This window comes from Entamoeba dispar, genomic scaffold (assembly GCF_000209125.1).
Source record: "Entamoeba dispar SAW760 scf_1105229463655 genomic scaffold, whole genome shotgun sequence".
In the NCBI taxonomy this organism is placed as follows: domain Eukaryota; phylum Evosea; order Mastigamoebida; family Endamoebidae; genus Entamoeba; species Entamoeba dispar.
Window position 1 is genome coordinate 14,907 of NW_001855801.1, and position 27,998 is coordinate 42,904.

The 27,998-nt window shown below is 26.6% G+C and overlaps 19 protein-coding genes across 19 annotated transcripts, besides 29 other annotated features; 10 read left to right on the plus strand and 9 right to left on the minus strand.

Annotated features, from left to right (window-relative positions):
• Nucleotides 1–69: part of a sequence feature (AT_rich) that runs on past the window's edge.
• Nucleotides 68–1,438, plus strand: EDI_106630 (uncharacterized protein; the record flags this gene model as incomplete). Its single annotated transcript, XM_001741192.1, has 4 exons — nt 68–298; nt 393–695; nt 749–1,104; nt 1,198–1,438. The coding sequence occupies 4 exons, from the start codon at nt 68–70 to the stop codon at nt 1,436–1,438; spliced, it is 1,131 nt and encodes a 376-aa protein (XP_001741244.1).
• Nucleotides 304–380: a sequence feature (AT_rich).
• Nucleotides 1,145–1,167: a sequence feature (AT_rich).
• A 170-nt stretch (nt 1,439–1,608) lies between the features above and the next one.
• Nucleotides 1,609–2,637, plus strand: EDI_106640 (DTDP-glucose 4,6-dehydratase, putative; the record flags this gene model as incomplete). Its single annotated transcript, XM_001741193.1, has 1 exon — nt 1,609–2,637. One exon carries the CDS (start codon nt 1,609–1,611, stop codon nt 2,635–2,637), a length of 1,029 nt encoding a protein of 342 aa, XP_001741245.1.
• A 22-nt stretch (nt 2,638–2,659) lies between these two features.
• Nucleotides 2,660–2,719: a sequence feature (AT_rich).
• EDI_106650 (uncharacterized protein) lies at nt 2,710–3,597 on the minus strand (the record flags this gene model as incomplete). Its single annotated transcript, XM_001741194.1, has 1 exon — nt 2,710–3,597. One exon carries the CDS (start codon nt 3,595–3,597, stop codon nt 2,710–2,712), a length of 888 nt encoding a protein of 295 aa, XP_001741246.1.
• A 9-nt stretch (nt 3,598–3,606) lies between these two features.
• Nucleotides 3,607–3,666: a sequence feature (AT_rich).
• A 376-nt stretch (nt 3,667–4,042) lies between these two features.
• On the minus strand, nt 4,043–4,564 carry EDI_106660 (uncharacterized protein; the record flags this gene model as incomplete). Its single annotated transcript, XM_001741195.1, has 1 exon — nt 4,043–4,564. The coding sequence occupies one exon, from the start codon at nt 4,562–4,564 to the stop codon at nt 4,043–4,045; it is 522 nt and encodes a 173-aa protein (XP_001741247.1).
• A 2-nt stretch (nt 4,565–4,566) lies between these two features.
• Nucleotides 4,567–4,606: a sequence feature (AT_rich).
• A 557-nt stretch (nt 4,607–5,163) lies between these two features.
• Nucleotides 5,164–5,240: a sequence feature (AT_rich).
• Nucleotides 5,241–5,358: 118 nt separating this feature from the next.
• EDI_106670 (uncharacterized protein) lies at nt 5,359–6,781 on the minus strand (the record flags this gene model as incomplete). The annotated part of the gene is made up of 2 exons (XM_001741196.1): nt 5,359–6,294; nt 6,344–6,781. 2 exons carry the CDS (start codon nt 6,779–6,781, stop codon nt 5,359–5,361), a joined length of 1,374 nt encoding a protein of 457 aa, XP_001741248.1.
• Nucleotides 6,296–6,338: a sequence feature (AT_rich).
• Nucleotides 6,782–7,051: 270 nt separating the features above from the next.
• Nucleotides 7,052–7,088: a sequence feature (AT_rich).
• Nucleotides 7,089–7,260: 172 nt separating this feature from the next.
• Nucleotides 7,261–7,323: a sequence feature (AT_rich).
• A 40-nt stretch (nt 7,324–7,363) lies between these two features.
• Nucleotides 7,364–8,314, minus strand: EDI_106680 (oxidoreductase, putative; the record flags this gene model as incomplete). The annotated part of the gene is made up of 1 exon (XM_001741197.1): nt 7,364–8,314. The coding sequence occupies one exon, from the start codon at nt 8,312–8,314 to the stop codon at nt 7,364–7,366; it is 951 nt and encodes a 316-aa protein (XP_001741249.1).
• Nucleotides 8,315–8,390: 76 nt separating this feature from the next.
• Nucleotides 8,391–8,411: a sequence feature (AT_rich).
• Nucleotides 8,412–8,948: 537 nt separating this feature from the next.
• Nucleotides 8,949–9,007: a sequence feature (AT_rich).
• Nucleotides 9,008–9,020: 13 nt separating this feature from the next.
• On the plus strand, nt 9,021–10,292 carry EDI_106690 (uncharacterized protein; the record flags this gene model as incomplete). Its single annotated transcript, XM_001741198.1, has 1 exon — nt 9,021–10,292. The coding sequence occupies one exon, from the start codon at nt 9,021–9,023 to the stop codon at nt 10,290–10,292; it is 1,272 nt and encodes a 423-aa protein (XP_001741250.1).
• Nucleotides 10,266–10,330: a sequence feature (AT_rich).
• A 26-nt stretch (nt 10,331–10,356) lies between these two features.
• EDI_106700 (uncharacterized protein) lies at nt 10,357–11,973 on the minus strand (the record flags this gene model as incomplete). Its single annotated transcript, XM_001741199.1, has 1 exon — nt 10,357–11,973. One exon carries the CDS (start codon nt 11,971–11,973, stop codon nt 10,357–10,359), a length of 1,617 nt encoding a protein of 538 aa, XP_001741251.1.
• Nucleotides 11,287–11,425: a microsatellite.
• A 45-nt stretch (nt 11,974–12,018) lies between the features above and the next one.
• Nucleotides 12,019–12,051: a sequence feature (AT_rich).
• Nucleotides 12,052–12,116: 65 nt separating this feature from the next.
• EDI_106710 (asparagine synthetase, putative) lies at nt 12,117–13,460 on the minus strand (the record flags this gene model as incomplete). The annotated part of the gene is made up of 1 exon (XM_001741200.1): nt 12,117–13,460. One exon carries the CDS (start codon nt 13,458–13,460, stop codon nt 12,117–12,119), a length of 1,344 nt encoding a protein of 447 aa, XP_001741252.1.
• A 44-nt stretch (nt 13,461–13,504) lies between these two features.
• Nucleotides 13,505–13,551: a sequence feature (AT_rich).
• A 50-nt stretch (nt 13,552–13,601) lies between these two features.
• On the minus strand, nt 13,602–14,159 carry EDI_106720 (40S ribosomal protein S9; the record flags this gene model as incomplete). Its single annotated transcript, XM_001741201.1, has 1 exon — nt 13,602–14,159. One exon carries the CDS (start codon nt 14,157–14,159, stop codon nt 13,602–13,604), a length of 558 nt encoding a protein of 185 aa, XP_001741253.1.
• Nucleotides 14,160–14,520: 361 nt separating this feature from the next.
• EDI_106730 (uncharacterized protein) lies at nt 14,521–15,483 on the plus strand (the record flags this gene model as incomplete). Its single annotated transcript, XM_001741202.1, has 1 exon — nt 14,521–15,483. One exon carries the CDS (start codon nt 14,521–14,523, stop codon nt 15,481–15,483), a length of 963 nt encoding a protein of 320 aa, XP_001741254.1.
• Nucleotides 15,479–15,517: a sequence feature (AT_rich).
• Nucleotides 15,518–15,554: 37 nt separating this feature from the next.
• Nucleotides 15,555–15,597: a sequence feature (AT_rich).
• A 44-nt stretch (nt 15,598–15,641) lies between these two features.
• Nucleotides 15,642–15,683: a sequence feature (AT_rich).
• Nucleotides 15,684–15,722: 39 nt separating this feature from the next.
• EDI_106740 (T-complex protein 1 subunit zeta, putative) lies at nt 15,723–17,392 on the plus strand (the record flags this gene model as incomplete). Its single annotated transcript, XM_001741203.1, has 2 exons — nt 15,723–15,923; nt 15,971–17,392. The coding sequence occupies 2 exons, from the start codon at nt 15,723–15,725 to the stop codon at nt 17,390–17,392; spliced, it is 1,623 nt and encodes a 540-aa protein (XP_001741255.1).
• Nucleotides 17,393–17,507: 115 nt separating this feature from the next.
• On the plus strand, nt 17,508–18,782 carry EDI_106750 (uncharacterized protein; the record flags this gene model as incomplete). Its single annotated transcript, XM_001741204.1, has 1 exon — nt 17,508–18,782. The coding sequence occupies one exon, from the start codon at nt 17,508–17,510 to the stop codon at nt 18,780–18,782; it is 1,275 nt and encodes a 424-aa protein (XP_001741256.1).
• Nucleotides 18,783–18,785: 3 nt separating this feature from the next.
• Nucleotides 18,786–18,811: a sequence feature (AT_rich).
• A 122-nt stretch (nt 18,812–18,933) lies between these two features.
• Nucleotides 18,934–19,070: a sequence feature (AT_rich).
• A 414-nt stretch (nt 19,071–19,484) lies between these two features.
• Nucleotides 19,485–19,536: a sequence feature (AT_rich).
• Nucleotides 19,535–20,965, plus strand: EDI_106760 (uncharacterized protein; the record flags this gene model as incomplete). Its single annotated transcript, XM_001741205.1, has 3 exons — nt 19,535–19,642; nt 19,699–20,163; nt 20,210–20,965. 3 exons carry the CDS (start codon nt 19,535–19,537, stop codon nt 20,963–20,965), a joined length of 1,329 nt encoding a protein of 442 aa, XP_001741257.1.
• Nucleotides 20,966–21,149: 184 nt separating this feature from the next.
• On the plus strand, nt 21,150–21,569 carry EDI_106770 (small heat shock protein C4, putative; the record flags this gene model as incomplete). The annotated part of the gene is made up of 1 exon (XM_001741206.1): nt 21,150–21,569. The coding sequence occupies one exon, from the start codon at nt 21,150–21,152 to the stop codon at nt 21,567–21,569; it is 420 nt and encodes a 139-aa protein (XP_001741258.1).
• Nucleotides 21,570–21,620: 51 nt separating this feature from the next.
• Nucleotides 21,621–21,708: a sequence feature (AT_rich).
• A 113-nt stretch (nt 21,709–21,821) lies between these two features.
• Nucleotides 21,822–22,325, plus strand: EDI_106780 (cyclophilin, putative; the record flags this gene model as incomplete). The annotated part of the gene is made up of 1 exon (XM_001741207.1): nt 21,822–22,325. The coding sequence occupies one exon, from the start codon at nt 21,822–21,824 to the stop codon at nt 22,323–22,325; it is 504 nt and encodes a 167-aa protein (XP_001741259.1).
• A 151-nt stretch (nt 22,326–22,476) lies between these two features.
• On the minus strand, nt 22,477–24,627 carry EDI_106790 (calcium/calmodulin-dependent protein kinase type, putative; the record flags this gene model as incomplete). Its single annotated transcript, XM_001741208.1, has 2 exons — nt 22,477–24,458; nt 24,516–24,627. The coding sequence occupies 2 exons, from the start codon at nt 24,625–24,627 to the stop codon at nt 22,477–22,479; spliced, it is 2,094 nt and encodes a 697-aa protein (XP_001741260.1).
• Nucleotides 24,460–24,499: a sequence feature (AT_rich).
• An 11-nt stretch (nt 24,628–24,638) lies between the features above and the next one.
• Nucleotides 24,639–24,709: a sequence feature (AT_rich).
• Nucleotide 24,710: 1 nt separating this feature from the next.
• Nucleotides 24,711–25,247, plus strand: EDI_106800 (uncharacterized protein; the record flags this gene model as incomplete). The annotated part of the gene is made up of 1 exon (XM_001741209.1): nt 24,711–25,247. The coding sequence occupies one exon, from the start codon at nt 24,711–24,713 to the stop codon at nt 25,245–25,247; it is 537 nt and encodes a 178-aa protein (XP_001741261.1).
• A 25-nt stretch (nt 25,248–25,272) lies between these two features.
• EDI_106810 (uncharacterized protein) lies at nt 25,273–26,883 on the minus strand (the record flags this gene model as incomplete). Its single annotated transcript, XM_001741210.1, has 1 exon — nt 25,273–26,883. The coding sequence occupies one exon, from the start codon at nt 26,881–26,883 to the stop codon at nt 25,273–25,275; it is 1,611 nt and encodes a 536-aa protein (XP_001741262.1).
• A 4-nt stretch (nt 26,884–26,887) lies between these two features.
• Nucleotides 26,888–26,947: a sequence feature (AT_rich).
• Nucleotides 26,948–26,968: 21 nt separating this feature from the next.
• Nucleotides 26,969–27,335: a repeat region.
• Nucleotides 27,336–27,433: 98 nt separating this feature from the next.
• Nucleotides 27,434–27,571: a microsatellite.
• Nucleotides 27,572–27,750: 179 nt separating this feature from the next.
• Nucleotides 27,751–27,896: a microsatellite.
• The last annotated feature ends 102 nt before the right edge of the window (nt 27,897–27,998 follow it).

A 27,998-nucleotide genomic window follows, 5' to 3' on the forward strand; every position in this document is an offset into this window, starting at 1 on the left:
AAGTTTTTATGTATTTCTTAATAAAACTAAAAAATATTAAAAAAAAACTAAAAAAAAAGAATATTTAATGTTAACGTTGTTGGTCATTGTTTTGTTCTATAAATCAATGGCTTTGCCAAAAATACTTGGTCTTTCTATTCATAATAATTGGGGAAATAAATATCAAAAAATTGTTGAAAGAAGAGATAATTATTTGTCGTTGATAGATGATGACTCACAATACACCTTATCAAATATTGAAAAAACTCCAGCAGGATATTTATTCCAAGGAAAAGATGAGAATATTCGTTCTAAATTTGTTTGTTTTTTTAAATTAATAACACAAATATTTTTTTATTTTTGTTATTAAATAAATATATTAATTTATTTAAACAATAAAACTAACAGTTTAGAGTTTAACAAATGAATTTATTGAATTATTTATTCCACTTCAAATTCAAAGAAGAGTTGGAGAAATTGGAATTGTATTTTCAGAAGAGTCTGTTCGTAATAATGATTTAAAAACAGGTAAAAATGGATTAGAAATTAGTTTAAAAACTAATGATAAAGGAAAAGATCAAGTACTTTTAACTATTTTTAATAATAAAGATGATAGATATAATCAAGTCCATACTTTAACTTGTAAAAGTTTAAAAACTGCACCAAGAAATACTGGGATTTATATTGTTTATAATGGTGAATTAAATACAATTTCTGTTTGTTTAATTAAGTTCTTTTACTTATTACTTTAAATTACTTATAGTAATAGACTGATCTATATCTTGATGGTGATCAAGTTAAATGTTCTAGTGAAAATTTTATCAAAATTCCTAAGAAAATTTTTATTTCATTAATTGGAAAAGGATTTAATGGTTTGGTAAAGGAAATAAATATTGTTAATAAACTTACTAAACAACCTAAACACCAATTAATAACAAAGAAATATACTATTGATGAAATTAAAGGAAAATCTCACAACGAAGTTTTATATGAAATTTATGATGGTATCAAAGGGTTATATATCCCTTTATTAGATGCTTCAAAACAGTCAGTTGATTATGCTCAAACAGTTAATAATTTAAAACATTATGTGAGAGATACATTAATTCCTAAATGTGGTAATGTGTTTGTTTTTTATAGTAGTTTTAGATCATCTTCTCATCCCTTTTTTATTTAATTAAAATAATACACACCTTCACTCGATATTAATTGTTTTAGAGAAGAACCTATCAATATACAAGATGTCCTTAATAAGGTTAATAAAATTAATGTCACTAAAACACAAGACTCTATTAAAGAATTAATCAAATTAGATGCTTTTAATGAACTTAATTTGGTTACAAGAAATCCTACTTCATTTTTGTTCTGGTTTATCACATTAGGAGTTCAAGGCTTCACTGTATTTGTTCTTTATTTCATTATAAAAAAGAAGAAAAGAACACAAGTTAACATGGAATAATTCAATTTTTAAAAACAATCTTAAAATTCATTAATCAAAATTTATAATTCTAATCAAAATCTCAATCTTATTTGAACATTATAATCTCCAGATTACTTTTTTAATAAAAACGGAAAGGTAAAGTGATATATAAAAGATAGTACTGATCAAATAAAATATCAAAGCAAGTTATGGAATATCAACCAAAAGTTATCTTAATTACTGGTGGTGCTGGATTTATTGCATCTCATGTAGTTATTCATTTTGTCAATGAATATCCACAATGTACAATTATTAATGTAGATAAATTAGATTATTGTTCTTCCTTAAAGAATCTTGAAGAAATCCAAGATGCCCCAAATTATAAATTTTATATCGCTGATATTACTGACCATCATACTATGCAAAAGATTTTTGAAATGGAACATGTTGATACTGTTCTTCATTTTGCAGCTCAAACTCATGTAGATAATTCATTTGGAAATTCATTCCAATTTACTCATAATAATATTTATGGTACACACGTTTTATTAGAAATTGCTAAAGCTAATCATATTAAAAGATTTATCCATGTATCTACTGATGAAGTTTATGGTCAAGTTATTGGAAATGCTGCAACTGAAAACTCTTTATTAAACCCAACTAATCCATACTCAGCAACAAAAGCTGGTGCTGAATTTATTGCTCGTGCATTTTATCAATCGTTTGGACTTCCATTAATCATTACAAGAGGAAATAACGTATTTGGACCTCATCAATTTCCAGAGAAATTAATTCCTAAATTTATTACCCTTCTTGATAGAGGACAAAATTGTCCACTTCATGGTTGTGGTGAAGAAAAAAGAAGTTTCATTTATGTCCAAGATGTTGTTAATGCCTTTGATTTAATCTTAAGAAAAGGAATTATTGGACAAATATATAACATTGGAACTACAAGGGAGATTTCTAACAATGAAGTTGCACATACCCTTCTTGATATTTTCCAAGTACCAAAAGAAGAACAAGATTCAAGAATATATCATGTTAAGAATAGATGTTTTAATGATCAAAGATATTCCCTTGATGTTAGTAAATTAGAGAAATTAGGATGGAGAGCTACTACGTCATTTGAAGAAGGACTTAAGAAAACTGTTGAATGGTATTTAGAACATAGAAACAATTGGGAAAGAACAGATGAAGCTCTTGTTCCACATCCAAGATTTGGACAAAAGGAAATGTGAGTTGTGACTTTTGGTTACTTACAAAAATAATTTATTTTTTTAATAACATTGTTTTTGATTTTAATATGAAAATCAATTAAAAGCACCATTTGGAATACTAAAAAGATTGTATGGAGAAACAATGATTGGATCATCTACCACTTCACAATAGTGTTGGAGAATAATATCGAATCGATTCAAATAATGTGTAGAGAATAAAAAGTGAGGCATTCTTGAGAAAATTTCTGGGGTTGTAATTAATCCCCCAAGTTGCTTATATGAATATTTTGGCCAATTAACTTTTAATTTATATGTAGACCCATGAATTTGATTTTGTTCTCTTTCTGCTTTTGACATGTATGTTTGAAGAATACAGAAATTAGGTGTTTCTTCAATAGCACTATTAATAAATTCATACAAATTATTTGCAAAAGCTGAATCTAATTTTATTCCAATTGGTGCAATAAAAATTAAATCCACATTTTTACGAAGTGTTTTAGAAAATGTGTAGTAGTCTTGAACAAATGTAACATCTTCTTGGTATTGGTTAAAAGGATATTGCTCTTTAGTTTCGGTTCTATACTCAAACCCAAAAAGAGAAATGTAATATCCCATATTTGGCCAATACTTTGTTTCTGAACGAGCAGAAAGTGGAAGTGGAATAAATTGGATATTACTATGAGTTGGCAACTCTGGTAATTTAGAACCAGGAATAGGCACAACTCCAATTTTAAATTTTCTTTGAATAGAGGGTTTGGGGATAGGATAAATTTTTGGTCTTAATAAAATTTCTTCATCAGTTAATTTAATAGGTTCTATATTTTCATTTACGTCATTGTCTTTATAAGGTTTGTTAATTTGAGGAATAATGTTTGATGGACTTACGTCTAAGGAAACTTTGGGAGTATAGATAAGTACCTGTAATAAAAACAGGGTGATAATAAAACTAAAAATTAAAATTACAATTGTTATAACTCTCATGAACAAACCAATTTATTAAAAAGTTATAAAACTAAGTTTAAAATAATCTTAAAAAAAAATTAATTATTTGAGTTCAGGATGTTTATCAATAATTTCATCAGCAGTTTCAGAAATAGTTGAAAGTAACTTTTCAATTTTTCCTTCCCATTCATCAATTTCATGGTGACCTTCAAAATAAACAATTCCTTCAACTTGATCAATAGATGCTTTTAATTTATTTGCCCAAACTTCATGAATAACTAATTTTTCTGCTTCTTCATCTTTCATATTGAGATGTTTTGCAAGTTCACTTATTAAAATAGTATTATAAATATTTGAAAGTTCTACAAGTTTGCTTTGTGCTGAACTCATCGAAATAGTAATTCAGAGATGCAGATAGTTTGAGGTATAATTTCTTTTTTTTTATTATGTTATATATAACATGAACAAAAAGAATTTAATTCAATTAAAGTTTTTCAACGATTTTTTTCACTGAATGTTTGGGTAATAAAGTATTATCTTTCATTAATGAATCAACTATTTCAGCTTTTTGAGTACTATTTAATGATTGTATATCTTTAGGACACTTTTTAAGAATTTCTTTATCTACTTTATTAATCCATTTTGGTTGATTCTTTTTATAATTATTAAGGAATGATTCACATGGAGCAACAGCACTTTCTTCAACAACAACTTTATGGTACTTACATTTACGATACTTTTTTAATACCATACTTAAGGTAGCTTGATTTTCAGCTTCTACAATAACTTTTAAGTTTTTAAATTTTTCGTTAAGAACTCTCATGTCAATGTCTGAACTTAATTTATCTGTTACTGTTTTGTTTTGTGTTGGTTTTGGTGCATTACATGGTTTTTCATTTAATATAGCTTCAGCCATCATTCTTTTTACCTCACTTTTTGCTTCAGAATAAATACCTTCTGCATTTGTCATACTAATAATTAAAAGAAGTACAGTAATCATTTTCATTGATAAAAATAATATAATTTTTAAGTTCTTTTTTATTTTTTTCTAAAATCATACAAAAACTTTTCTCATTTTTATCTTTTATAATCATATACCACATATCTAAAATGATTCATATTGGAATATTACAGTTGTCTTATGCCCATTCTCAAATTAATTCAAAAATAATGGTTGAAAAAGTAACTTAATTGTCAATAATATTAATGTAAATAGTCAAAACTTGAAAAAAGATTATGAAGATCTTATTTGAGAAAAAAACAATTATTATTTCTTTTTAAAAATAAGGTTCTGTCAGAAGATGAAATAGAAAGTGGCTAACAAGAGTCATAAAATCAATTTTTAATCAAAACAATTAACCAATAACAAAACCTCTCTTAAATCTTCAGATATAATTAATACCTTACTACTAACTAGGTTCTGACTCCAAAGATAAAATGAAAATTATTAAATACATTTGCATAACTTTTATTACTAATAGAAGTAGTTTATCAAACTGTTTGTGTGGTCCTTATATAACTAAAAACTTAAGCAATACGTAAATTAAAATTAATAAATTGAGTATTAAGATAAAGTAGTTAATAATAAAATTCTCATCAAGCAAGATTTATAATTTTTTTGAAAGAAATGAAAAATAATCACATTATAATTTTGTTATATATATCATTATTTAACAATAATACCAAAAATATTCAGTGATAAAACAAAATAAATTAAAAAACGGAACGAATAACACAAAAAAAAAATTTAAATTTGAATTGTAAAATATACAACAACCATATAAAATAAATGTACTTCAACTAAAACATAGTTGAAGTAAAAATTTCATTAGTTCCATTATTTGTAAATTGGTAGAATTTTCCTCTTTTTCTTCTACAATGAGAAGCAAGTTCATCTTCATCATTTTGAATGATAAGCTCAATATACCCATCGTTTTTACCAATAAATTGTTGAGATGAAGACATTTTTTGGCAACTTTCACTTCTTAATAAATCAGGTTTTACTTGTAAATTACAATGAGGAGAATTAGGAGTACTAGATGAAGCAATAAGGGAAGGTTGTAAAGTATTATTTATATTATCTTGTAATTTTAAAGAAAATAATGGAGAAATATTTCCTTTTAATGCCCTTCTCTTATGTTTTACAGGTGTTGTAATAAATTGTAAATTTGAATGAGATTCTGAACGTAATACTGAAGAAGGAAGTAATGAAGGAGTACAACAAATTGAAGAAGAGAGTGAAGAAGAAGGAGCCAAATCACTATCAGAAGTAGTATGTTGTAAAGAAGTAATAACATTTTTTAAATGAATTTTTTGTTTATCATTAATTTGTAAAGAATTAATATCATCATCTCCCATTAAAGTAATAATATCTAAAGAGAAATATCCATTATTTAATAATATAGTTGATAATTCGTAGTCACAAACAATTTCATTTATTAATTCAAAAGGGTCTTTATAAATTGAAGGTTTTTCTAATATTAATTCTTCTTCATTCATTTTCTTTCCCATATCAGGTATTTCAATTGAAATTATATCTACAATACTTTTAAGAACTTTATCAGTTTCTTCTTCTAATAAATTAAGTTCAGTTGTGTTAAAGAAAATTTCTTTACAATGGTGAAATTTTTTAGCAAGTTTTTTTGCTTTACCACGTATTTGAACAATATTTGAAGAAAGAACACAACCGTCATATTTAGTTGAATGAAACTTACTTGTTTGAAGTTCACAAGGATTCTATAAATAATTAATAAATTTTCTTTTATTATTTAGTTAATATTCAAACCATTAATATAACTCCTGAAATTGATAATTTCTGCTTTCTACAACTCTCTACTAATAACATCACAGGAAAACATCCTTCACAATTTCCAATTAAATAAATTTGATTGGTTTTTATTGTTCTCAAAATGTATTGATATAAATCAAGAAGAGAACATAATAAAACTTCTTTTGAATATGTACTTCCTTCATAAAATCCACAATACTCAAAACAAAGAACTTGCATTTTAGTTATTTCAGCAATTAAATGTATTGATTCTATTGATTGTTCAAATGTTTCTTTAATAGAATGACAATAGATAATCGCTGAATCTTCATTAAATTCTCCATGTGGTTGAGTAATGACATATGGTGTATTATAATAACCTAATCTTTTTGTCTCTTTTGGTAGATAACCATAATCATTGTTGGTCATAAGTAAATGTGAAACCTTTGAGAACATAACTAAAACTATTAATCTAGTTGTGAGATGACAAAAAATTTTTGATACACTAGTACCTTCTTGTAAGAACCTTTTTACATAAATCCAAATTTATGTCATTTTAAAAGAGTCTTTTTGTTCGTTAAATGTTTCATATTTCCTCTTTGGGTTGATGAATCCACGTATTTATTTTTTTGTTTTAAATCAAAAAAAGTCACATTACTTTGAATTATTTATTGGTACTGATTAGTTGAGTTTGACTCAATAAATTACTTTTATAAGAAGAGTTTGTTTAAAATTAGAAATAAAAATATATTTAATTATTTATCTGGTAAAAACGTCATTTTAAGATTTAATCTAAATAAAGAAAAAGTCAAAAGACCAAAAGAAAAAAGATAAATAGTATTATCTTTTTTTGTTAGTGTAAAAAAAGTTAGTTAATTTTGTTATTAATAAATGCCTTTTTTCAGAACATCATCTACATTAATAGAACAAAAAACATTAATAAAAAAAGAATGAATTTTGTTTTTAATATAAAAACAATAAGAATAAATTGTTATTAAGAAAAGAAAAATGATACAAATCAAAAAGAACACAAGTAATTTAAAGTTTTGGTATTACCAAAGGAATTCTCTTTCCACCAAGAGTTGCACTTCTTGTTGCTGCTTGAATTAATATACTAGTATTAACACAACTTAATACATCTCCTGAAGTACCATTATTACGAATAATATTAGCAAAGAATGGAAGTTCTTTTTTAAAATTCTTTTCATGTCTTTTCATAAATGTTTCAGTTAAGTTTTCAGGTTCTTTTCCACATTCAAGAATTTGTGAATTAGAGGTAAGTACAGTTAATGAGTTATCATATACTTTATTGCCATTTCTTGTTGCTATAATAGTTAATACAACATTATTTGGATATTCAAGAGAAGCAGTAGCTGAATCCCAAACACCAGCACCTCCATCAATTCCAACAGCTGTAATATATTTAGGAAGAGTATTATTCATATAATACATAATTAAATTAAAGTCATGACACATTAAATCAGTAAAAATATTTCCTAATGTTTTAAGAAATTCTGGTGGTACAATTGGCCAATCAAAAGAATGAAATTCAGCTCTTTGAATTGAAACATTATTAGAGATAAGATATTCTTTAATTGATTGATATCCTGGATCTCTTCTTCTCATCCAACCACAATGTAAACTAACTCCATTTTTTCTACATGTTTCATAAGCTTCTTTAACTTCTTCTGGAGTTGAGGCAATAGGTTTTTCACAATAAATATGTTTAACTTTTTTTGATGCTAATTTGATTGTTTGAAGATGAAATTTGGTTGGTGTGCTTATCCAAATACCGTCTATTGGTATATTAATCTCTTCTACTGACTTAAATATTTTTATATTTGGTCTATCTAATACAGATTGACATACTCTAAATGGTTCTACAACTCCAACAAGTTCAATATCTTGAGATGCAATGAATAAAGATGCTCTAAACGATCCTAATCTTCCAGTTCCACATAAACAAATTCTAACTTTATTGCCCTGCATCTATCTTTTAATGAACTAAAAGTTCTTTTTATGGTTTAAATGATTTCTTTTATAATGTTTCTACTTCCATTTTCTCTTTAAATAAAAAAAAAATAAAGAAGAAGAAAGATAATGAATTTCCTATATTCTTGGTCTTCTTTTTGCTGTCTTTAACCTTGGGGGTTTTACCCAAAAGGTTTTTTTGTTCATTAATTTAAATTTAGTTTACTAATCATTTCTTAATTTTTGTTTGGAATCTTCTTCATATCATTTTATTGAGATGAACTAGATTTTTTTTTCAATCTTCTTTTCTTTTTTAAAGACTTTTCCCATTCTTTTCCACTTTTATTACGAATTTAAATTACAGCATTTTTTCACTCAATTATCAATATTTTTTGACTGATTTATCTTTTATTTTTTGGAAAGAGGTATTGAGTGATTTTAGTTGTATTTTAAGGTTTTTTTTCATTTCACAAACATTTTTTTAATTTTCCTCCTTTTTCCAATTAATTTTATCTATTTGATTTTATAAATACGTAATTTAAACTCTATTTTTAATTAAATTTCCCTAAGATTTTATAATAGCTTTTTCCAAAAAGAGAAAATAAATCAACAAAATAACTAGAGGCGAACTAAATATTACAATTTATTCAGGAATTTTTTTAAATTATCAATAAAAAAACTTAAAAAAAAACTAAAAAAAGTTTTTAATAACACAAATTGTGAGATGAAGACACATAATAAGTCAATTGTGTATAGTGGAGTTACAACGTATTGTTCTTCATACCATTTCACTGATGACCCAAGAGTTAGTAAAAGAATTCCAGAGACATTAGTTGCTCAAATTGGTAATTTAAGTACTAGAGAAGAAACTTATTTCTTTGTTCAAACACAAACATGTAATATGTTATATCACTTTATACCAATGGAACAAAGTGATATAACATATATTCTTATTTCACCACAAAAAGAGAATGAAACAGAAATGAAATATCTTATTACATTATCACGTAAAATGATTCAAATAAATGGAATGAGTGATGTTAATATGAAAAATATTTCAACTCGTAGAAATACATTAGAAAATTTTTATCAATTATATGACCATACTCCAATGTACTTAAGAGTTCCAACATTAATTCCTACATTTAAAAATATAATTTCTAATTACATTTTACCTAATACTTTTACTGATGGAGTAAAACAATTAGATGGATTTGGTCTTGTTGTTGGTGGATATTTTAGACCTTTTACTTCAATGAAAAATCAACTTTCTATAGAAGAAAATATATGTTTAACAGTATGGTCAAATACATTAGTTAAAACATATTTAGCTGATTCAGAAATTAGAGAGGATGAATATTTAGGAAATGAATTTCAATTTGAAGAAAAAACAGATGGTCTTAAAGCACCACCAGTAAGTGTTGAAGATTGTAACAAACAACTTGTTATTAACCCAGTTGAATTTAAAATAAGTACAAATACTAGTGATTGGATTTTAGCTGTTCAAAAGATAACAAATAATATGTTAGTTATTGGGTTCTTAAAAAAAGGAGAAATATTAATCCAAGATTTTAAAGAAACAGTAAAAAAAATTTATCCAGTGTTAATGATGTTTAGAAGTGAATTAACATTACCCTCAATGTCAATGATACATCCTTTTAATTATAGAACAGCATATCCAGGAATGGTTCATTTTATTGTTATTGATCATTTTAGAAATCAAACATTTTATCCATCATTTGATCCACCTGAATTAGAAATTCAATTAAAGAAATTTATTATTGACTGTAGAGAATCAAATGAATTTAAAATTCTTTATACAAGAAATCAAAAATATATATTTGCTTTTGAAAAAACTTATCGTTCAGATCAAAGAAAAGAAACAAAAATCGAATTTGAAGTATATGCAGTCTTTGTTAAACCAGTTCCTTATTCATTGGTTCATGACTATACTTCATCTGCTTTAAAGAATTATAAAGATATTTATTTAAAGTGATTAAAAATAATTCTAATTTCATCTTTTTAATATTTAATGAGAATCAATTAATTGTTGTTTTTAATTAATTTGCTACAAATGTGTAACGTGTTGGTATTGGTTCGTTTGAACATTTTGTTTGAATAGATTCTAAAAAACCAGATTTAACAGGTTCTTGATCCATATCATCAGTATGAAAATTTGATAATAATTTGTAAATAATTTCATTTGATAATCTTGGAAAAAGAGTATAAATTTCATCTACTGAAATACAATGATGTTGCATAAAAACATTAGCAATATCAGTAATAAGATTCATTTGTTGATATTCTTCTTTAAATATTTTATATTCATCTTCTAAAGATAACATATCCATATATGTCATAAAAAATTTAAATTGAAAGCCCTTACTACAACAAATATTTTCTGGTACTTGAATTAATGTATCTAGTACATAATATGACAAATTATGAAATATTTGTTTATTTATTCTTTTTATCATTTCATTTGAACATCCTTCTTCTATCATCATTTCATTATTATTTTTAATACTTTTCATTATTATCTTTGATGTTATTTGTTCAACTTCTGAATTAGTATATTCTGAAATACTTCTTTTTGAAAATAAACAACTATTTAATAATGGAATAAGATTTTGTGTAATTGCTTCAACATATTGTTTAATTACTTCATTTACATTTATTGGTTCTTGACATTTTTTTAATATGTCAATTATTTCTTTACAACTTCTTTTTGTTTTAAAAAATTCTTCAATTTTTTGTTTTTCAGTTAATGTAACATTTTCTTGTTCTTTATTATTTCCATTAATTTGTAGTTGGACCTCATTATTATTTGCTATTTCTTCTATTTTTAATTCTTTTTTATTTATATCTTCTTTTAATTCTAATTGACTTTGAATTCTTTCTGTATCATTTTCTTGTGACTCTTTATTTTCTTGTATTGGCTCTTTTGGTTCTTGTATAACAATTTGTTCTTCACTATAAATTGGATGTAATTTTATTTCTTCTTTTTTCTCAACAGATTCTGTTACTGGTACTTCTTCTTCTATTTTTTGTTGAATTAATTCCTTACTTTCATCTCTTTCTTTTAATTGTTTTTGGCGTAGTTCTAATTCTTCTTGTTCTTCTTTTTCTCTCATTTTTTGAATTAAAGCATTATGAATTGGATCAACTCCATCAACTCCTGAAGACATACTCATTTCATCATCATCAGTTAATACAAGATTTTCAGTATTTTCTGATTGACCAGTGACAATACCTTCTGTAGAACTTATTTTTATAAATAATCGTGCTTTCTTAACTTTTCCTTTTCCTTTTAAATCAATAACTATATCTCTAGTACTGCCATCTAATCCAGCATGTTGCGCTAAATCAATTACTCCACTGACAATTCTTTTTCCTTCAATACTTTCTACAATAAATTGTAACAATTTTTCTTCATAAAATCCTGTGGTTGATTTCTCAAATAATGTACAATGCAATTTAATCACTGCGTCAGTTCCAGCTAATGCAACTCCTTTCAAAACTTTCATTGAACTGAACTTTCCTTTATTTGTATCTTTTTTCCCTCTTTTCCATTTTAATACAACTTCTTTTCCTTCAAAAACCTCTAACCCTTGAACATATCCTATGTCCAACACATAATCTTGCTTACATTTTTTTTTAAACATGTTGAACGCCATCTTTTTCAAATGATAGTTCAGTTCTCAAGATTAATCCTCAATAACAAAATAAAAAAAAATAATTTGTTTTTTAATATACTATCTTATGATTAAATCCTATCAGTTTCATTTAACAAAACATTATTTGTGTTGTAAATAACAGATTATTCTTGGCTTAGTCTATCTCCTCCATTTACTTTTTTACCATTATTCAATAATTTCGCCATTCGAGTGCCAAATTGAATTGCTGTCTTCTTAAAAGAAGCACAGGCTATCATACCAACAGAACGAGATACCTCTCTAAGAATCCACTTATTTCCTTCATTTTCAGGAAGATCCAATTTAACAAGGAATTCTTCAGGAATATTTCGTATAAAACGGATAAGATCACTATTAAGAAATGGGTAAAAACATATCGCATTACAGTAGTCATTCACACGACTATCTCTTGCTGTATTTCGATTCCACAAACGACAAAAATCCATTTCAAGTTCTTTAGATAATTTATTCCACTTCTTTGCATTTCTATGCCTTCCATATCCACCTAGTTGTTCGTCTGATCCTTGACCACATAACACTCTTCTTACAACCCTCTTTTTCTTTCCAGTATCACAATGCCCTTCTTGCGTTAATGCTAGACTAGTTGCAGTTGCAATAGAAAGATCCATAACAGTATCATTAGGATATATAATTGGAATAAGTTCTTGTGATAAAGTTTGTCCTATTTCTTTTTGGATATCTATTTCAACAAAATGAATCACTTTTGTTGGAAACAATTTTTTAAGGTCTTCTAATACTGCTTTAGCACAAAGCCTATCAGGTGAATCATATGTATTTTCATATAAACATGAAACATTATATAGTTCAACTTCTCTATTTCCACAATGTAAAAGAGTATAATAAGCAATAAGACTACTATCTATTCCACCACTAAAGAGTATTGGTATTGGGTTATTAGTATCGTCAATACACTCTTTTACTGCATTGGATAATAATTCATTTAACTTATTGACTGCAGTTGTTAAGTCATGGATTGGGTGTTCCATTCTTTCACCAAATAAGTGAGCGTAATATTGTTCAATTGTTTTTCCATACTTATTATGTTTTTCTATATGTTTATTCTTATAATCTACTGTGTACCATTCATTTGGTATACTAGTATTTGGACATTGTAAATTACTAATAATAATACTATCTTCTGTTATTTCATATAATAATGAGTATGACGAAAACCTATCAGAACAAAATTCAATTTTGTCTTGGATATTAATAACCATATAACTGGTAAAATCTTGATCAATTTTATCAATATTTTCAAAGGATATAGCAAAGTTCAATGTTGTCAACTGGTGTTGTATGAAATTATACTTATTAGAATAACAAATCTTAATTTCGTTTTCATCAATCATAAAACGTTCTTCTTTGACACTCGAAGTAATTAACTTTTTGATTCGGTTATATTTTTCATATTTTTTTGAATGGTCAATTTGAATAACAAAGCCGTTCATGTAATTGATAAAAAAATTTTTTTAGATAACCCATAAAAAGAGTCATAAAATAAATAACTTTCTTTCTATTTAAAATTAATTAAAAATTTAACCTATAACAAGATGTGTGAGAAATTAAAAACAAAATAACAGCAAATCAATTTAATTATCTTCTTTACCAGCATGGTTGTTCTTTCTCTTTCTTCTTCCATTAATTTCTGGATTGGTTAATGGTGTATTATCAGCTAATTGAATGAGTGGTTCTGATTCAACTCTAACAAGGAAGGATGGAACATCAACAACTTGTTTACCAACTTTAATCATTTTTCCTCTAATAAGAACTCTAGCATGGTGAATGGATTTAGCAAATCCTTTTCTGTAAACGAGAGTTTGAAGTCTTCTTTCAAGAAGATTTTCTTCTTTAAGAGCAAGAACAAATTCCAACTTGTTTTGGTCTCTTGGAAGAATACCAAGGTTATGAAGTCTTCTAAGAAGAGCTGCACCTTCAAGAAGTCTCTTTGGATCTCTAGCATCTTTCATTAACATAACTTTAGCAATAGTTCTCATATGTCCAAGCATATAGTGAACACGTTGAATTTCCTTTTTATTTTTCAATCCAAATTGACCAACAAGTTTAAGTTCAGCATCAAATCTTTCTCTTTCATATGGTACCTTTGGTGTTTTATAAGTGATACTATGATTTCTAAGGCAACGTCCCATGTTGATGCGACTCTTCGATTATGAGATGATCAATTTTTAGGGTTTTATTTTTTCCTTTTTTTAGTTTTTATTTTCTTTTTATGCTTTATACAACGTTTTGACTACTCTTTGTTTTTCTTTTAAAGAGATTTTTGGGATAGATAAATGAACTTTTTGTGACAATTTAAGAGAAGGGAGTGATAATAAAGTAAAATTAGTGGTCTTATGGATGTGTGCTTGAAAGAGAATCGAAGAAAGAATTGTAGAAATACCTTAAATGAAAAAAAAATAGAGCTCCAAAAAAAGGTTTAATGAGTACAACTACCGAAGTAAGTCCATAAGAAAACTGAACTCAAAACTAAAAAGATTCATATATATTTTCATGGCAGAAGAGGCCATTGCGATAGATGTTGAAGATAAGCCAATTAGAATATTGACATATAATATGTATCTTAGACCGATGTTGATATCAGCAGCTGGACATGATCATAAAGATTCGAGATTAAAAGCGTTTTGTAAGGAACGGTTAAAAGATTTTGATATAATTTGTTTTCAAGAAGTCTTCAAGGAATTAAATTGGAGAAGAGAAAAATTATTAAAAAAAGCTAAAAAGGCTGGTTTTAAGTATCGAATTCAAACAGAAAAACCTTTGTTTCCATTATTCCTTTGTGATGCTGGTTTAGTTATTATAAGTAGATTTCCTATTGTAGAGAATCAGTTTAGAATGTATACTCGTGGTATTTATGCTGATGCTGTTGCTTCTAAAGGTGTACTTTATGCAAAAATAGAAGTACAACCAGAGAAATATATTCTTGTTTTTGATACTCATACACAAGCAGATTATACTTTAGACCCAGAAAAGGCTAGACCTTCAAGAGATAGAAGAATGGTTCATATTCGTGAATATGCTGCATTTGTACAAGAAAAAACAACAGGAAATAATTTTCCAGCTATTTGTTGTGGAGACTTTAATGTAAATGGAAGAGCTGGAACTGATGGAACAACAGAAAGTCCAGAATATACAGAATTTCTTCAAAACTTTGTTATTCCTAATGGTGAATTGATAGATTTATTACTTAGAGATAATCATGGTATTCAACCAGTAACTTTTGGTGATTCATTTGTTGACGAAAATGGTACTGAAACACCATGTGATACAGAAATTACATATGAGAGTCAGTGCATGGATAAATCACGATTAGATTATATCTTTCAATTGAAAAGACCAAACGAAGATCCAGTTATTAGTTGTAAGAATTGTCGTGTTGATAAGTTTCCTGTAAGAGGCAAAAAGTATCCTTTTATGTCAGATCATTTTGGTGTAACTTGTGACGTTTATCTTTAATTTATACTTTAAAATGTTTTATTAATTTTTTATTGGCATGGTATTAATTATAAATCTACTTCAGGTAAGACATTTATTTTATCTTAGTTTTAATAACATTTTTTAATAAAATTTGTTCTTTTTCAAGGAAAAGAATTAGAATAAAACTGAAACACTTCAATAAAAAATAATAATTTAATAATATATATATTATAAAAATAGTAAACAACGGCGAAGTGAACTTTTAATTCAGAGGGTGTATGAGTGCATTGAAGATATTAAATCAAAATAGTGAAGCAAGTAGACGTGATCAATCTCTTATGATGAATATGCATGCAGCAAGATCGTTAGAAGCAATATTAAAAACAAACTTAGGACCAAAAGGAACATTGAAGATGTTAGTTAGTGGATCAGGTGGAATTAAATTGACCAAAGATGGAAGGGTATTACTTAACGAAATGGTTTGGTGATTTCTTTTTTTTTAAGTATTGATATATTTACATTATAGCATATTCAACACCCAACTGCCAATCTTATTGCACGTGCTGCTACATCACAAGATGACATTGTTGGAGATGGAACTACATCTACTGTATTGTTATGTGGAGAAATTATGAAACAATGTGAACCATATTTAAGCGAAGGAATTCATCCAAGATTGTTAGTTGAGGGGATTGAATTAGCAAGACAACATTTATTTGATTATTTACCAAAAGTTGTAAAGAAGATTGATTGTAATGACCAATTAGTTCTTGAACACGCAGTAAAAAGTGTTATTGGAACAAAAATTACTATAGACTTTGTAGACCAATTATCAAAAATGATTGTTGATGCAGTAAAACTTATTAAAATTAATAATACTATTGATTTGTTTATGGTAGAAATCCAAAGTATGAAACATAAATTTGCAACAAACACAGAACTTATTAAAGGATTAGTCATGGACCATGGAACTCGACATCCAGGAATGCCTCATGATATAAGAAATGTATTTGTATTAACATGTAATGTATCTATGGAATATGAGAAGAGTGAAGTGAATAGTTCAGTTTGTTATTCTGATGTAACACAACGAACAGAAATGGTAAAGAATGAAAGAAAGTATGCAGATGATCAAGTAGCTAAGATAGTTGATTTAAAGAGAAGATTAGTAGAGAAATATGGAGAAGATGTTGGACTTCTTGTTGTGAATCAAAAAGGAATTGATCAACCAAGTCTTGATAAACTTGCAGCTGCAAAAGTTATGGGATTAAGAAGAGCTAAAAGAAGAAATATGGAAAGATTAACTCTTGCATGTGGAGGAGTTGCATTAAATAGTTTTGAAAATGAAATTCCATTTGAATGTTTAGGACATGCTGGACATGTATATGAGACAGTTATTGGAGAAGAGAAATATACATTTGTAGAAGAATGTGAACATCCAAAGTCATGTACTATTCTTATTCGAGGGTCTGATGAACAAGAAATTGAACAAATTAAGGATACAATTAGAGATGGATTAAGGGCATGTAAAAATGCTATGGAAGATGGAGGAATAGTTTTAGGAGCAGGGGCATTTGAGTTACAATGTTGGAAAGAATTAAAAGAATTTGCTAAAAATGTTAAAGGAAAAGCAAAATTAGGAGTTGAAGTAATGGGAAATGCAATGTTAATTATACCAAAAACTTTAATAGAAAATAGTGGGTATGATGTTATTGAACGATTATATGAATTAGAAGATAATATTTTAGAAGGAAAAATTGGAGGAGTTGATATTGAAACAGGAGCATTTAAAGAAATAGATGATGTTTGGGATGGAATTAGAGTTAAGAAACAAATGATTCAATTAGCAAGTGTGCTTGCATCTCAATTAATGTTAATTGATGTTGTAATGAGATGTGGATCAGCTAAGAATCGACCTGCAGGAGCTGATGCTGGACAATTTAATTAAAAACAAAGGAATTGATTTAATTTTTCCAATAATATAAAGAAGTTTTAAAAAATAAAAAAATGTATCTACACATAAAAAGAAGAACTTATAATTTGTTATTGTTTAATAAGAATTAATGTTAAGTACTGAAGAACTTATAAACGAAAATGATTCTCAAAAAAATCTTATTGACTATTCTGAAAATCAAAGAGGTGATAATGATCAGGAAGAAGGAACAAAAACAATGACCGTATGGTCAATACTCATTCTAATAAATATTATTGTTTTTCTTCTTTCTTTACATTCATCAGTATTTTTTGAAACCCCATTGAAAACCATAGCAACTGAAGTAAGAAATAATGTTAGTAAAGCTCAGACATTTATAATGAATCAACCTATTGAAAATGAACCGACATTATATCAATGGAACAAAGTAGTAGCAGCTACTATTAATGATTATTTTTTGACACACTCTCAAATGTTGAGAGAGAGTCATTCTCTTGGAAAAGCATTATTAAACACTTTCAAAACCTTTGACAATTTTATAGAACAAGTCTCTCATGGAAACCAAACATTTATAGTTGATGACATTGTCATATCAATTGTTAATTTAAAGAAATTATCAACATACAATAAATTTAGAGATGCTTTGTTAGAAACACATGTTGGTGTTATAAAACAAGGACTGTTCACAGCTAAACGAGGACAAGAATTTATTCTTCAATCAACTAATGATGGACTCTTCCATCCAGGGCCATTTGTTCAAATTAAACCAAAAAACACAACAAAGGTTAATTATTTTGATCCTGTGTTTTATGAAGCAGTTGGATATGACAATAATTTTATTACTCAATTAGATGCCCCTTCTAGAAAAGCATCAACTTCTGGGGTTGATGAATCAGATAATACTAATGGGTCAGGATTTTTCACTCAAGGAGCATTCTATGTTCGAAGTCCTTTTGGTAATAAAACATGGCAAAGCCTTGATTCGTTGTCTATGAAAAGTGTTATTCCTGCTATATCAAGTAAATCAATAAGAACGTGGATTGCTTGTAATGACAGTAATTTAATTCAATGTACTAATTTAAAATGTAGAAAAGACAGTGGGCTAAATGGTCAAAGTCGTCATAACATTCCCTGTGATAAGCAGCCCTTTGGGTTAGTTGGTAGTAAAACATTAGGTGGATATCCAATGATTAGTTTAGACCAATTAACATGGTATTATTATGTTCAAGGAGATGATACTCCTTACCTTGTCAATGGGTCTATTGCTGAAGAATTATTAGAACCATATGAAAACACATTTGTCAATTATCAAAATACATCCTCACTTGGATATGGAGCAATTTCGTATGTTGTATTATCTGAAATGGAACGAGTAGTAAATGTTCAAACTGGAGCGGTTTGTTAATAGTATTAATTTTTTTATAATATTAATAAGATAGGGATATTTTACTTTTGATGTTGAAGTATCAAATAAATAATTTTCAATAAGTTCTTTTCATATTTTAATTATCATTTAATAGAAGAAAATGATTCAGTATCTCCAAAAAATCTTTATCTAATTTTTAATAATTAAAAATAATTATTTGTTTAATTTGATAATTGTTTCTATTTTTAATATTTGTTTTTTATTATAAAAATTAATAGTTTTTAATTAATATATTTATAGAAATTATTTACTTTTTTATAATTTTTTGTATAACCATAAAAATAACAATTTGCGTTTTTTAGTTAAAGAATTTGACAGAGAATTATAATAAAGTTCAGAATTTACTTGAAAATAAATACAAAATTTAATTTATTCTACTTTTGAAAAAAAAAAAGAAAAGTCTTTTGTCTTAACTTATTGTGTAAATATGATAATTTCATATAACAATAGGAAACAATTTAAAACGAGAAATAAAGAAGCCTAAGAGATGAGTTGTATTTGAGAAGTTTATTTAAAACAAAGTTAAAAAAAAGAGCAACATAATATAGGAATATTGAGAAATAAAAAAGTAATAAGAGAGTTATTAAATAGAACATTGAAAAAAAAAGAAATATCATAAAAGAGTTCTATTTGGGTCTTATTATTTATTGATAAATGAATTCAAACACTTTTCTTTTGAACTTAAAATAATTTTTTTAGATATTCCAAACTTAAAATATTTATTTATTTAAATGCCTAAAGAAGGATGGCTAGCAAAACAAGGTGGTGGATGGAAAAACTGGAAACATCGTTGGTTTGTATTAGATGGGACCACACTGACATATTATAAAGATCAATTAGTTTGTTATTAAAGACAAAAGAATAAAAAGAGAAAGAGAATTAAAAAAAAATGTAGAGAATGAAAAAGATGGGAGAAATTGATTTATCGTTAGCATTTAGTATAGTTCCAAATGAAGAATTAAAAATAAAAAATTTTCCAAATATATTTTCTATAAGTACACCTTCCAGAGTTTACAATATTTCAGCATCATCTTCAAAAGAAAGAGATGAATGGATTGAAGAATTATTAAATTCAAAAAATAAAATAGAGACAGTAATTGAAAAAGAAAAAGAAGAAGAAAAACCAATTAGTATAGATGATTTTGATATAATTACATTATTAGGAAAAGGAGCATTTGGGAAAGTATTATTAGTAAAATATAAAAGAACAGGAGAAAAGTTTGCATTAAAAATGGTTGAAAAAAAGAAAGTTATTGAAATGGAAGAATTAGAACATACAATGACTGAAAAAAATATCTTACAAAAAGTAAAACATCCATTTTTAGTGAATCTATATTATTCATTTCAATCAGCTACTCATGTTTGTTTTTAAATAAAGTTATAGAAGAAATTATTAATTAATTTAGTTACATTATGTTATTGATTATTGTCCTGGAGGAGAGTTATATTATCGTTTAATTCAAGAAAAATCATTCTGTGAAAGTAGAACACAATTTTATATTAGTCAAGTTATTTTGGCATTAGAATGTCTTCACCAAATGAATGTAATTTATAGAGATGTTAAATTAGAAAATGTATTAATTTGTGAAGATGGATACCTTAGACTTACAGACTTCGGTTTGTCTAAAGAAAACGTTTCTGGAAATGAAACAACAGCTACTTTCTGTGGCACTCCTGAATATCTCTCTCCTGAAGTTGTTTTAGCAGAACCTTATACTAATGTAATTGATTGGTGGGGAGTAGGAATTATGACGTATGAAATGATGCATGGGCAAGCACCATTTATTAGTGATAATATCCAACAACTTTATCAAAAAATTTTATATTCTCCAGTAATTTTCCCAACAACGTCTCCAGTTTCTGCTGTGTGTAAAGATTTTATAACTAAAATGTTAGAAAAGAAAATTTGTGATCGTTTAAGCACTCCAGAGAAGATTAAAACACATCCATGGTGGAATGGATTCGATTGGGATGCTCTTTATCAAAAGAAAATTCCTGCCCCATTTAAACCAGATATGTCACAGGACGGAAAAACAAACTTTGGAGAAGAGTTTATTAATGAAAAATTCGACCTTAATGAAGAAATAAACAATTCCAATTCCAACGGCATAAGACAAGACATTTTTGGAGAATTCACATTTACTCGAGATGAACCAAAATAATTACATTTGTTATATAAAACGTTTATATATTATTTTGAAAGAATAATCCACGTAATCATAATGAAGACGTCGATCTTAAATTACGAAGAAATGACGTTATGATACTCATCATTACGTCAAAGAGACTACACTATAAAAAAAGAACTAATCTAAAGTTATCATATATTAGTTCAGCTAAATAGAAATGCATTCACAAGCACTTTTAAGACCAACACCATTTAATCCATTTATTCAACAACAACGCAATCAAAAAATATTTGTTGATGGAAAAGGAACTGGACATTGGGCACCAGAAATTTGGGAACCACCATGTGAATTGCTTGAAGCAGACCACATTTATTTATTAAAGTTAGAAGTTCCAGGTATTGATAAAAAAACATTAAGTGTTAAATATGCAAATAATTGGGTTGTTATAACAGGAACTAGACAAATTGAAGGTAAAATAGAATTTACAGAATTTCTATATGGTACTTTCAGAAGAGAAATTCCTCTCCCAACTGATGTTGATGGTGAAAAAATTAAGGCTAAGTATCAAGATGGAATACTTGCTGTCGTTATCCCAAAGAAATCTCCAATGGGATGGGTAAAAGTTGATATTAACTAATATTCAATAACAAATTCAGGTATTGTATTTCATATAGTTTTTATTGTTTCCTTTTTATTTTGTTTAAAAATTTGTTTTTTTCTTTTTGTTTTATAATTTAATTCTTCAAAAATTATTTTAAGATCTTTTTTTTTTTTTTGATAATCTTTTTAAGATTTTTGTTTTTCTAAAAATGACAAAAATGAAACACGTCATGCCACGGAGAGGAGATGTATTAAAGGATCTATGAAGAAATGAAAAGATATAGATAGAATGGCAAGACCAAAGGTATTCTTTGATATTACTATTGGAGGTGAAAAAGCTGGTAGAATTGTTATGGAACTCTTTAACGATATTGTCCCAAAGACAGCTGAAAACTTCAGATGCCTTTGTACTGGTGAAAAGGGTAATGGACTTACCTATAAGGGTTGTGGATTCCACAGAGTTATTAAGGACTTCATGATTCAAGGAGGTGATTTCACTAGACATAATGGAACTGGAGGAAAATCAATTTATGGTGCCAAATTTGCTGATGAAGCTTTCACTGTTAAACATACTAAACCAGGAATGTTATCTATGGCTAATGCTGGACCAAATACTAATGGTTCTCAATTCTTTATTACTACTGTCCCATGCCCATGGTTAGATGGTAAACATGTTGTCTTTGGTCAAGTTGTTGAAGGTTATGATGTTGTTAAAATGATCGAAAACAACCCAACTGGTGCTCAAGATAAACCAAAGAAAGCCGTTGTTATTGCTGATTGTGGTCAATTATAAATGATTACAATTTTGTCTTATTTTCATTTTGAAACTTTTTTTGTATTTAAAAGTTATTTTGGTATGAGTAAAAAAAGAATAGGAATTAATTAAAATAAGGGTGAAATTTATGAACATTTTTTCTTTTTAACTTCATAATACTAAAGATATATCAATCAACTGAAGAACTGAAAGTGTTAATTTCTTTAATATTTAACAACACAGAAAAAGAAAACAAACTTTGGTGGATATATTTTTGTTCTGTTGAAGGAAGTAATTTATTAAGAACTCGAAACATACTTCGTGAGTAGTTTAATAATAATTTCCAATCTTTATCTGTTGGACAAGTTTCCATCATATTTAGTGCCTCAAACGTTATATCTCTAGTACACTCAAATAATGTCATTATAGGATGAACATTTACATTGATGTCACAAGGTGATTCTTCAATAGAAATATTACACAATTTACCAATGGTATATAACACACCCATCATTTCTTCTACTGACATTTGTTTGATATTCATTTTCATTTTTGTTACTATTTCAATAGTATTTTTTCCATCTTTAACCATGTCATCTTCTACTTGAACTTCTTCTTCAATTTGGTGTATTAATTTAACATTTTCTCCGTTATACTCATACATAAAAGGAGACGTTTCAATTTCTTTCCATCCCCATCGTTTGTTGACATCATAAACTATTAAATGTTTCATTAGATCAATAATACTTGGTTTTACTTTTAATGATCCAAATGGAGGTAAACGTTTTTCACTAAAGAACAATCTAAAATTATTCTTTGGGAAAATTAATGAACCAGTACACATATAATAAATTACACACCCAATACTCCATAGATCTGACTGGTACGTATAATTACCATTATGAATTTCAGGTGCCATATATGCAGGAGTACCTGCATTAGTTCTTAAAGGGTCAATATAATTATCTCTTTTTGTTAGTCCTAAATCAGATATTTTTACTACTGGATATTTACTAATAAGAGAATGTGCTAAGAGAATGTTTGATGGTTTAATATCTCTATGTGCAAAATGTTTTTCAACATGAAGGTATTTAATTCCATTTAAAATATCATTTGTAAAAGAAAATATTTCTTCATTTGATAATAATGGATTAGCTCCTTGTCTTCTTCTAATATCAATTAATTGTTGTATATCTCCTGAATCACAATATTCCATAACAAGATAACACTGTACATCTACATAATAATCAAAGAAAGCACAAATATTTGGATGATGAAAAAGTTTCATAATTCTAATTTCTTTCATTGCCATTTGTTTTAATAAACTATTGTCAATATCGTTTCTATAAATTTTTTTAATTGCTACGTATTTTTGATTTCTTTTATCCCATGCTTTTACAACACTTCCAAATGACCCTTTTCCTAATTCATTAATAATTTGATAATTTTCTTTACTCCCTTCAACATCTATTTTCTCTTTATTACACTCTTCTACAAATAAAGTATTAAATAATTTTTCCCATGATATTCTTTGTTCTGAATTAAAAACTAACATTTGTGTTAACATTGATTTTAATGAACCGTCAGGTATTTCATTAAATTGAATTGGTTCTTCTTTCTCTAATGAGGTATGAAATTCATTGACATCATCAATTGGATAAATAGGATGTCCAGTAGCCATCCAATATATACAACATCCTAAAGACCATATATCAATTTTGGATGTATATTCTTCTTTATTAACTTCTGGAGCAGAAAATAAAAGAGAAGAAAATGATCCTGAAATTTTAGGGGTAATAGAAATTGCACTACCAAAGTCACATAATTTTACAATAGGAAATGGATATTCTTTTGACCGTTTTAAAAGAAAGTTTGCAAGTTTAAGGTCTCTGTGAAGTATTTTTTTCTCTAATACTAAATATTTGAGAGCACTCATCATATCAGATACAAAAAAATGCATTTCATCAATAGATAATCCATAAGAATTCTTATTGACATAATGTTGTAACGAGTCTTCACACCATTCCATTACAAGGCATTTATATACATTCATTTCATTTTGAGAAATAAACCATTCTTTTAATTCAATAATATTTGGATGTTTTAAATTAAGCATAATACTAATTTCATTATCAATTTTTTCCATAGGGTAATCTGAATCGTCTTTGATTTCTATTTATGTTAAATTAAATAAAAGAATTTATTTATATTTTCTTTATGACTACAAACCTTTAATGGCATAAAACAATTTATCTTTTTTGTACTTTCTTACTACAGAAGTTCCACCATAATTTTCTTCACCTGAAATAAGTAAGTAACCTCTCGTTTGGAATGAGTTCATATCAATTACTCTTTTTTAAGATAATTTTTTTTTTCAAAAACTAAAATTAACAAAAAAAAGAACTTTTTAAATGATAATTATTCATGGATTTTGTTAAACCTTTTATCCCTCAACTTCAAGAATGGACTGGATTAAACTTTAAAGAGATTTTATTTGATTCTAATATTCATGAAATGAATGCACAAACAATTAATTCTAAAATTGTATATCATCGTTGTATTTGTTATATTGTTCAATCAGGAGAATATGTGTTTGGTTCATTTATTGGTGAAACTGTTCCTTATGCTGAAGAAAAAATGTCTAATGCAATAGAAAATGATTGGAAACATTTTATTTTTACTTTAAATAACCCACAACATCAAATCATTAAAATTGAACCTCAATACCATGAAGACTTTACCTCATTATTTGTGTATGGAACTTTAAATAAAAGAAATGTTATTTCTACTCCAAATGCATTTTTTATTAATCCAGGAAATAATTGTTATATAACAAAGAACATTTTTGATTATTATATTCAACCTGAACATCTAACCAATGAAATTTTTGTTGGGTGTTGTCAACCAAAAAGATTTACAGCTGATCGACTTGTTGTAGTTGAGATGATTGAAAAAGAATAAATAACTCTTGATTCTTTAGTTTAAATTAAAGAAGGTTTAATTTAAATATCACAGTAAAGAATGCAATAATAGTCATTAAAGTTAATCCAACTCCTAGTGTTATTAAAATAATATCACTAAAAGTTCTTGGTTGGTAAAATGATAATTTGATTTGATTCCAATTAGATTCAGTCCAAGCATCTCCAGAAGACCCAATAACCTTATTTTTTGATATATCAATGTCTGATCCGTAACTACCTAAATAAGTAACTGTTCCATTTTTAACTGAAGTATCACAGTTTTCTTTACATATTCCCATTGTAACAATTCTGTTTAAATAATCATGAATTGCTTTACTTCTTGGTGTTATTCTTGTTTCTCTATATATTGAAGAATATGAATTAGAACCTCCTTGAATGATGCCAATAGTTTCATTAAAATAATCACAACTTAAGTCATAAGCTAAACAATGATATAAACGATGATACTTTTCACAGTCATATTGAATCCCTAATTCTGTCTGAAGAGTTTCGATATCACTTCTATTAAAAATAATTTGAAGAATTACTTGAGTAATACTTTCAATATTATCACATAACTCAGTGATATATGGAAGGTAGTCTTGATGCGTACCAATATTTCCTTTATATAACTCTTCATGATCACTAACATACATTTTAATACCATTTTTAAACGAGTTTAAAGCACAATGAGGATATTCATTTGTTTTATTGATTATTCTCTTGTGAATGTCTTGAGGTACTTGATCTTTACTATAAACAAATAACCTTCCTTCAGTCATACCAAGTGGACCAAAATGAATAATATGAGAATAACTATCATTACTTGAAGCAAATCTTTTTGATCCCATATTACCAAATGTCTCTCCTTCAAAAAATCCAAAGTCTATTCCTTTCTTTGCTCCTTTCATTAATGGTCTCAATGTCTCTAATACTGAAAGAAGTGTAACTTCTCCTGAAACAATTTGTTCATGGGCTGGTGTTGCATCCCTAAAAATACTAACACCATCAAGTTGTGCAGATAATAGTATTGATTCAGAGAGATGATTTTCTATAAGTCGACCAACTAATGATTGACCACCAATTGGCTGGCACATTCCTCTTCTCAAACATACTTCTGAATCACCATCCGCAAACATTTCATCTTCAATTTGTAAATACCCATTATTTTGAGTAAAATATACGACACTTGTTTGAGTAAACATTATAGGATAACTGTATTTCTTCCACGCAATTTCTGATGCATTTGGATTAAAGGAAGATCTATAGTCTTGTGAAACGTAATGAGTGGAATTAGAATCATAAAATACTACTCCTTGAATTTTTAATTGTTCAAATAAATTTAAGTGAACATTATCAAGGAAATGGTCTGGGACAACTAAAATGCCGTTATGGTCGTTTGAATTTTTCCATCCTTGAATTTCTTCTTCTGTTGTTAGATGAATAACTTTTCCATTAATTACTTTTTTTCTTCCATACGAACCAATCATTTTGTCATTATTTAATAACAAGTAGGCAGTCGTACTATCAACAACATTATTTAATTTATCTTTGACTACATCAAGCTTATTTTTTTTAAGGTCAATCTTTTCACTGTAACAATAAAAGAGAAAGAATAAGAACAACAATTCTATCATTTACTTTTTTTAAGTTTTTTAATATTTTTTTTTTGTTTTCAAAAACTTTTTTCATTTAATAAATCAAAAGTGAAATTGAATTGATGAAAATATGATGTAACAAGTACTTGAATGGGTAATAAAAGAATTTAACGAATTGAAAGAAAATATGTCTGGTGAATATACAAGAAATGCAATTGGTTTATTTATTAATATGAAATTAATGGTAATCAAATGAAGTCATTAAATGTAAAGAGAAATTCATTAATCCATGTAGTAAAGATGCAAGAATGAGTAACTATGATAGGAAGTATTAAATCCAAAATACTTCATATTGGTATATTAAAATATTACAAATATTGTTATATCACTATTTATTCTATTAATCATATCTTATTATGATGTAATGAAGAAAAGTCAAATATCAAAACATGATTATATGTATAATCAAATCTATAGACATATGTTAATTAATATTAAATGAACATATAATCATTATATGAGCAAGATACTATAAATTAATCAAAATTATTATGATTATTAATGTCATAAGAATCAGATTGAGAATTATAAACATAAGAAAATAAAATAATATAAAAGATAAATAAAAAGTTAAAATAAATAAAGAAGAAGGAATTAGAGAGTTAAAAGAAATATAAAAAAATATACAAAATGGAGAATATCTAATAGAAATAAAAGAAAAAAGATATTGTATATAGAAAAATTCATAACTGAAATGGAATTTACAAAGAAATAAAAAAGTTCACAAAGAATATATTTAAATGATAAATGTTCAAAACAATTTAATATTAGTAAGAGATATTCATATTAAATCATTAATTTAAATCATAGAATACAAAAAGAAGAATGATAATACATGACTTATATAATAAAATAAGAAATCATCATAAATATTTAAAAGATAAAGAAATAAAGAATAAAATAGAAATAGGTGTTAAAGAATTAAATAAATAATTAAAAAGTAATAGAAAAATATCACATCAGAAAATAAAATAAGAATAAATAATCAAACAGTCTCAATAATTTTTATATAAATTGAAGAAATGAAGAAAGAATAAAATCAAATATTGAAAGAACTTGTATTAAACCAATAAAAGTATAAACAGATATAGAAT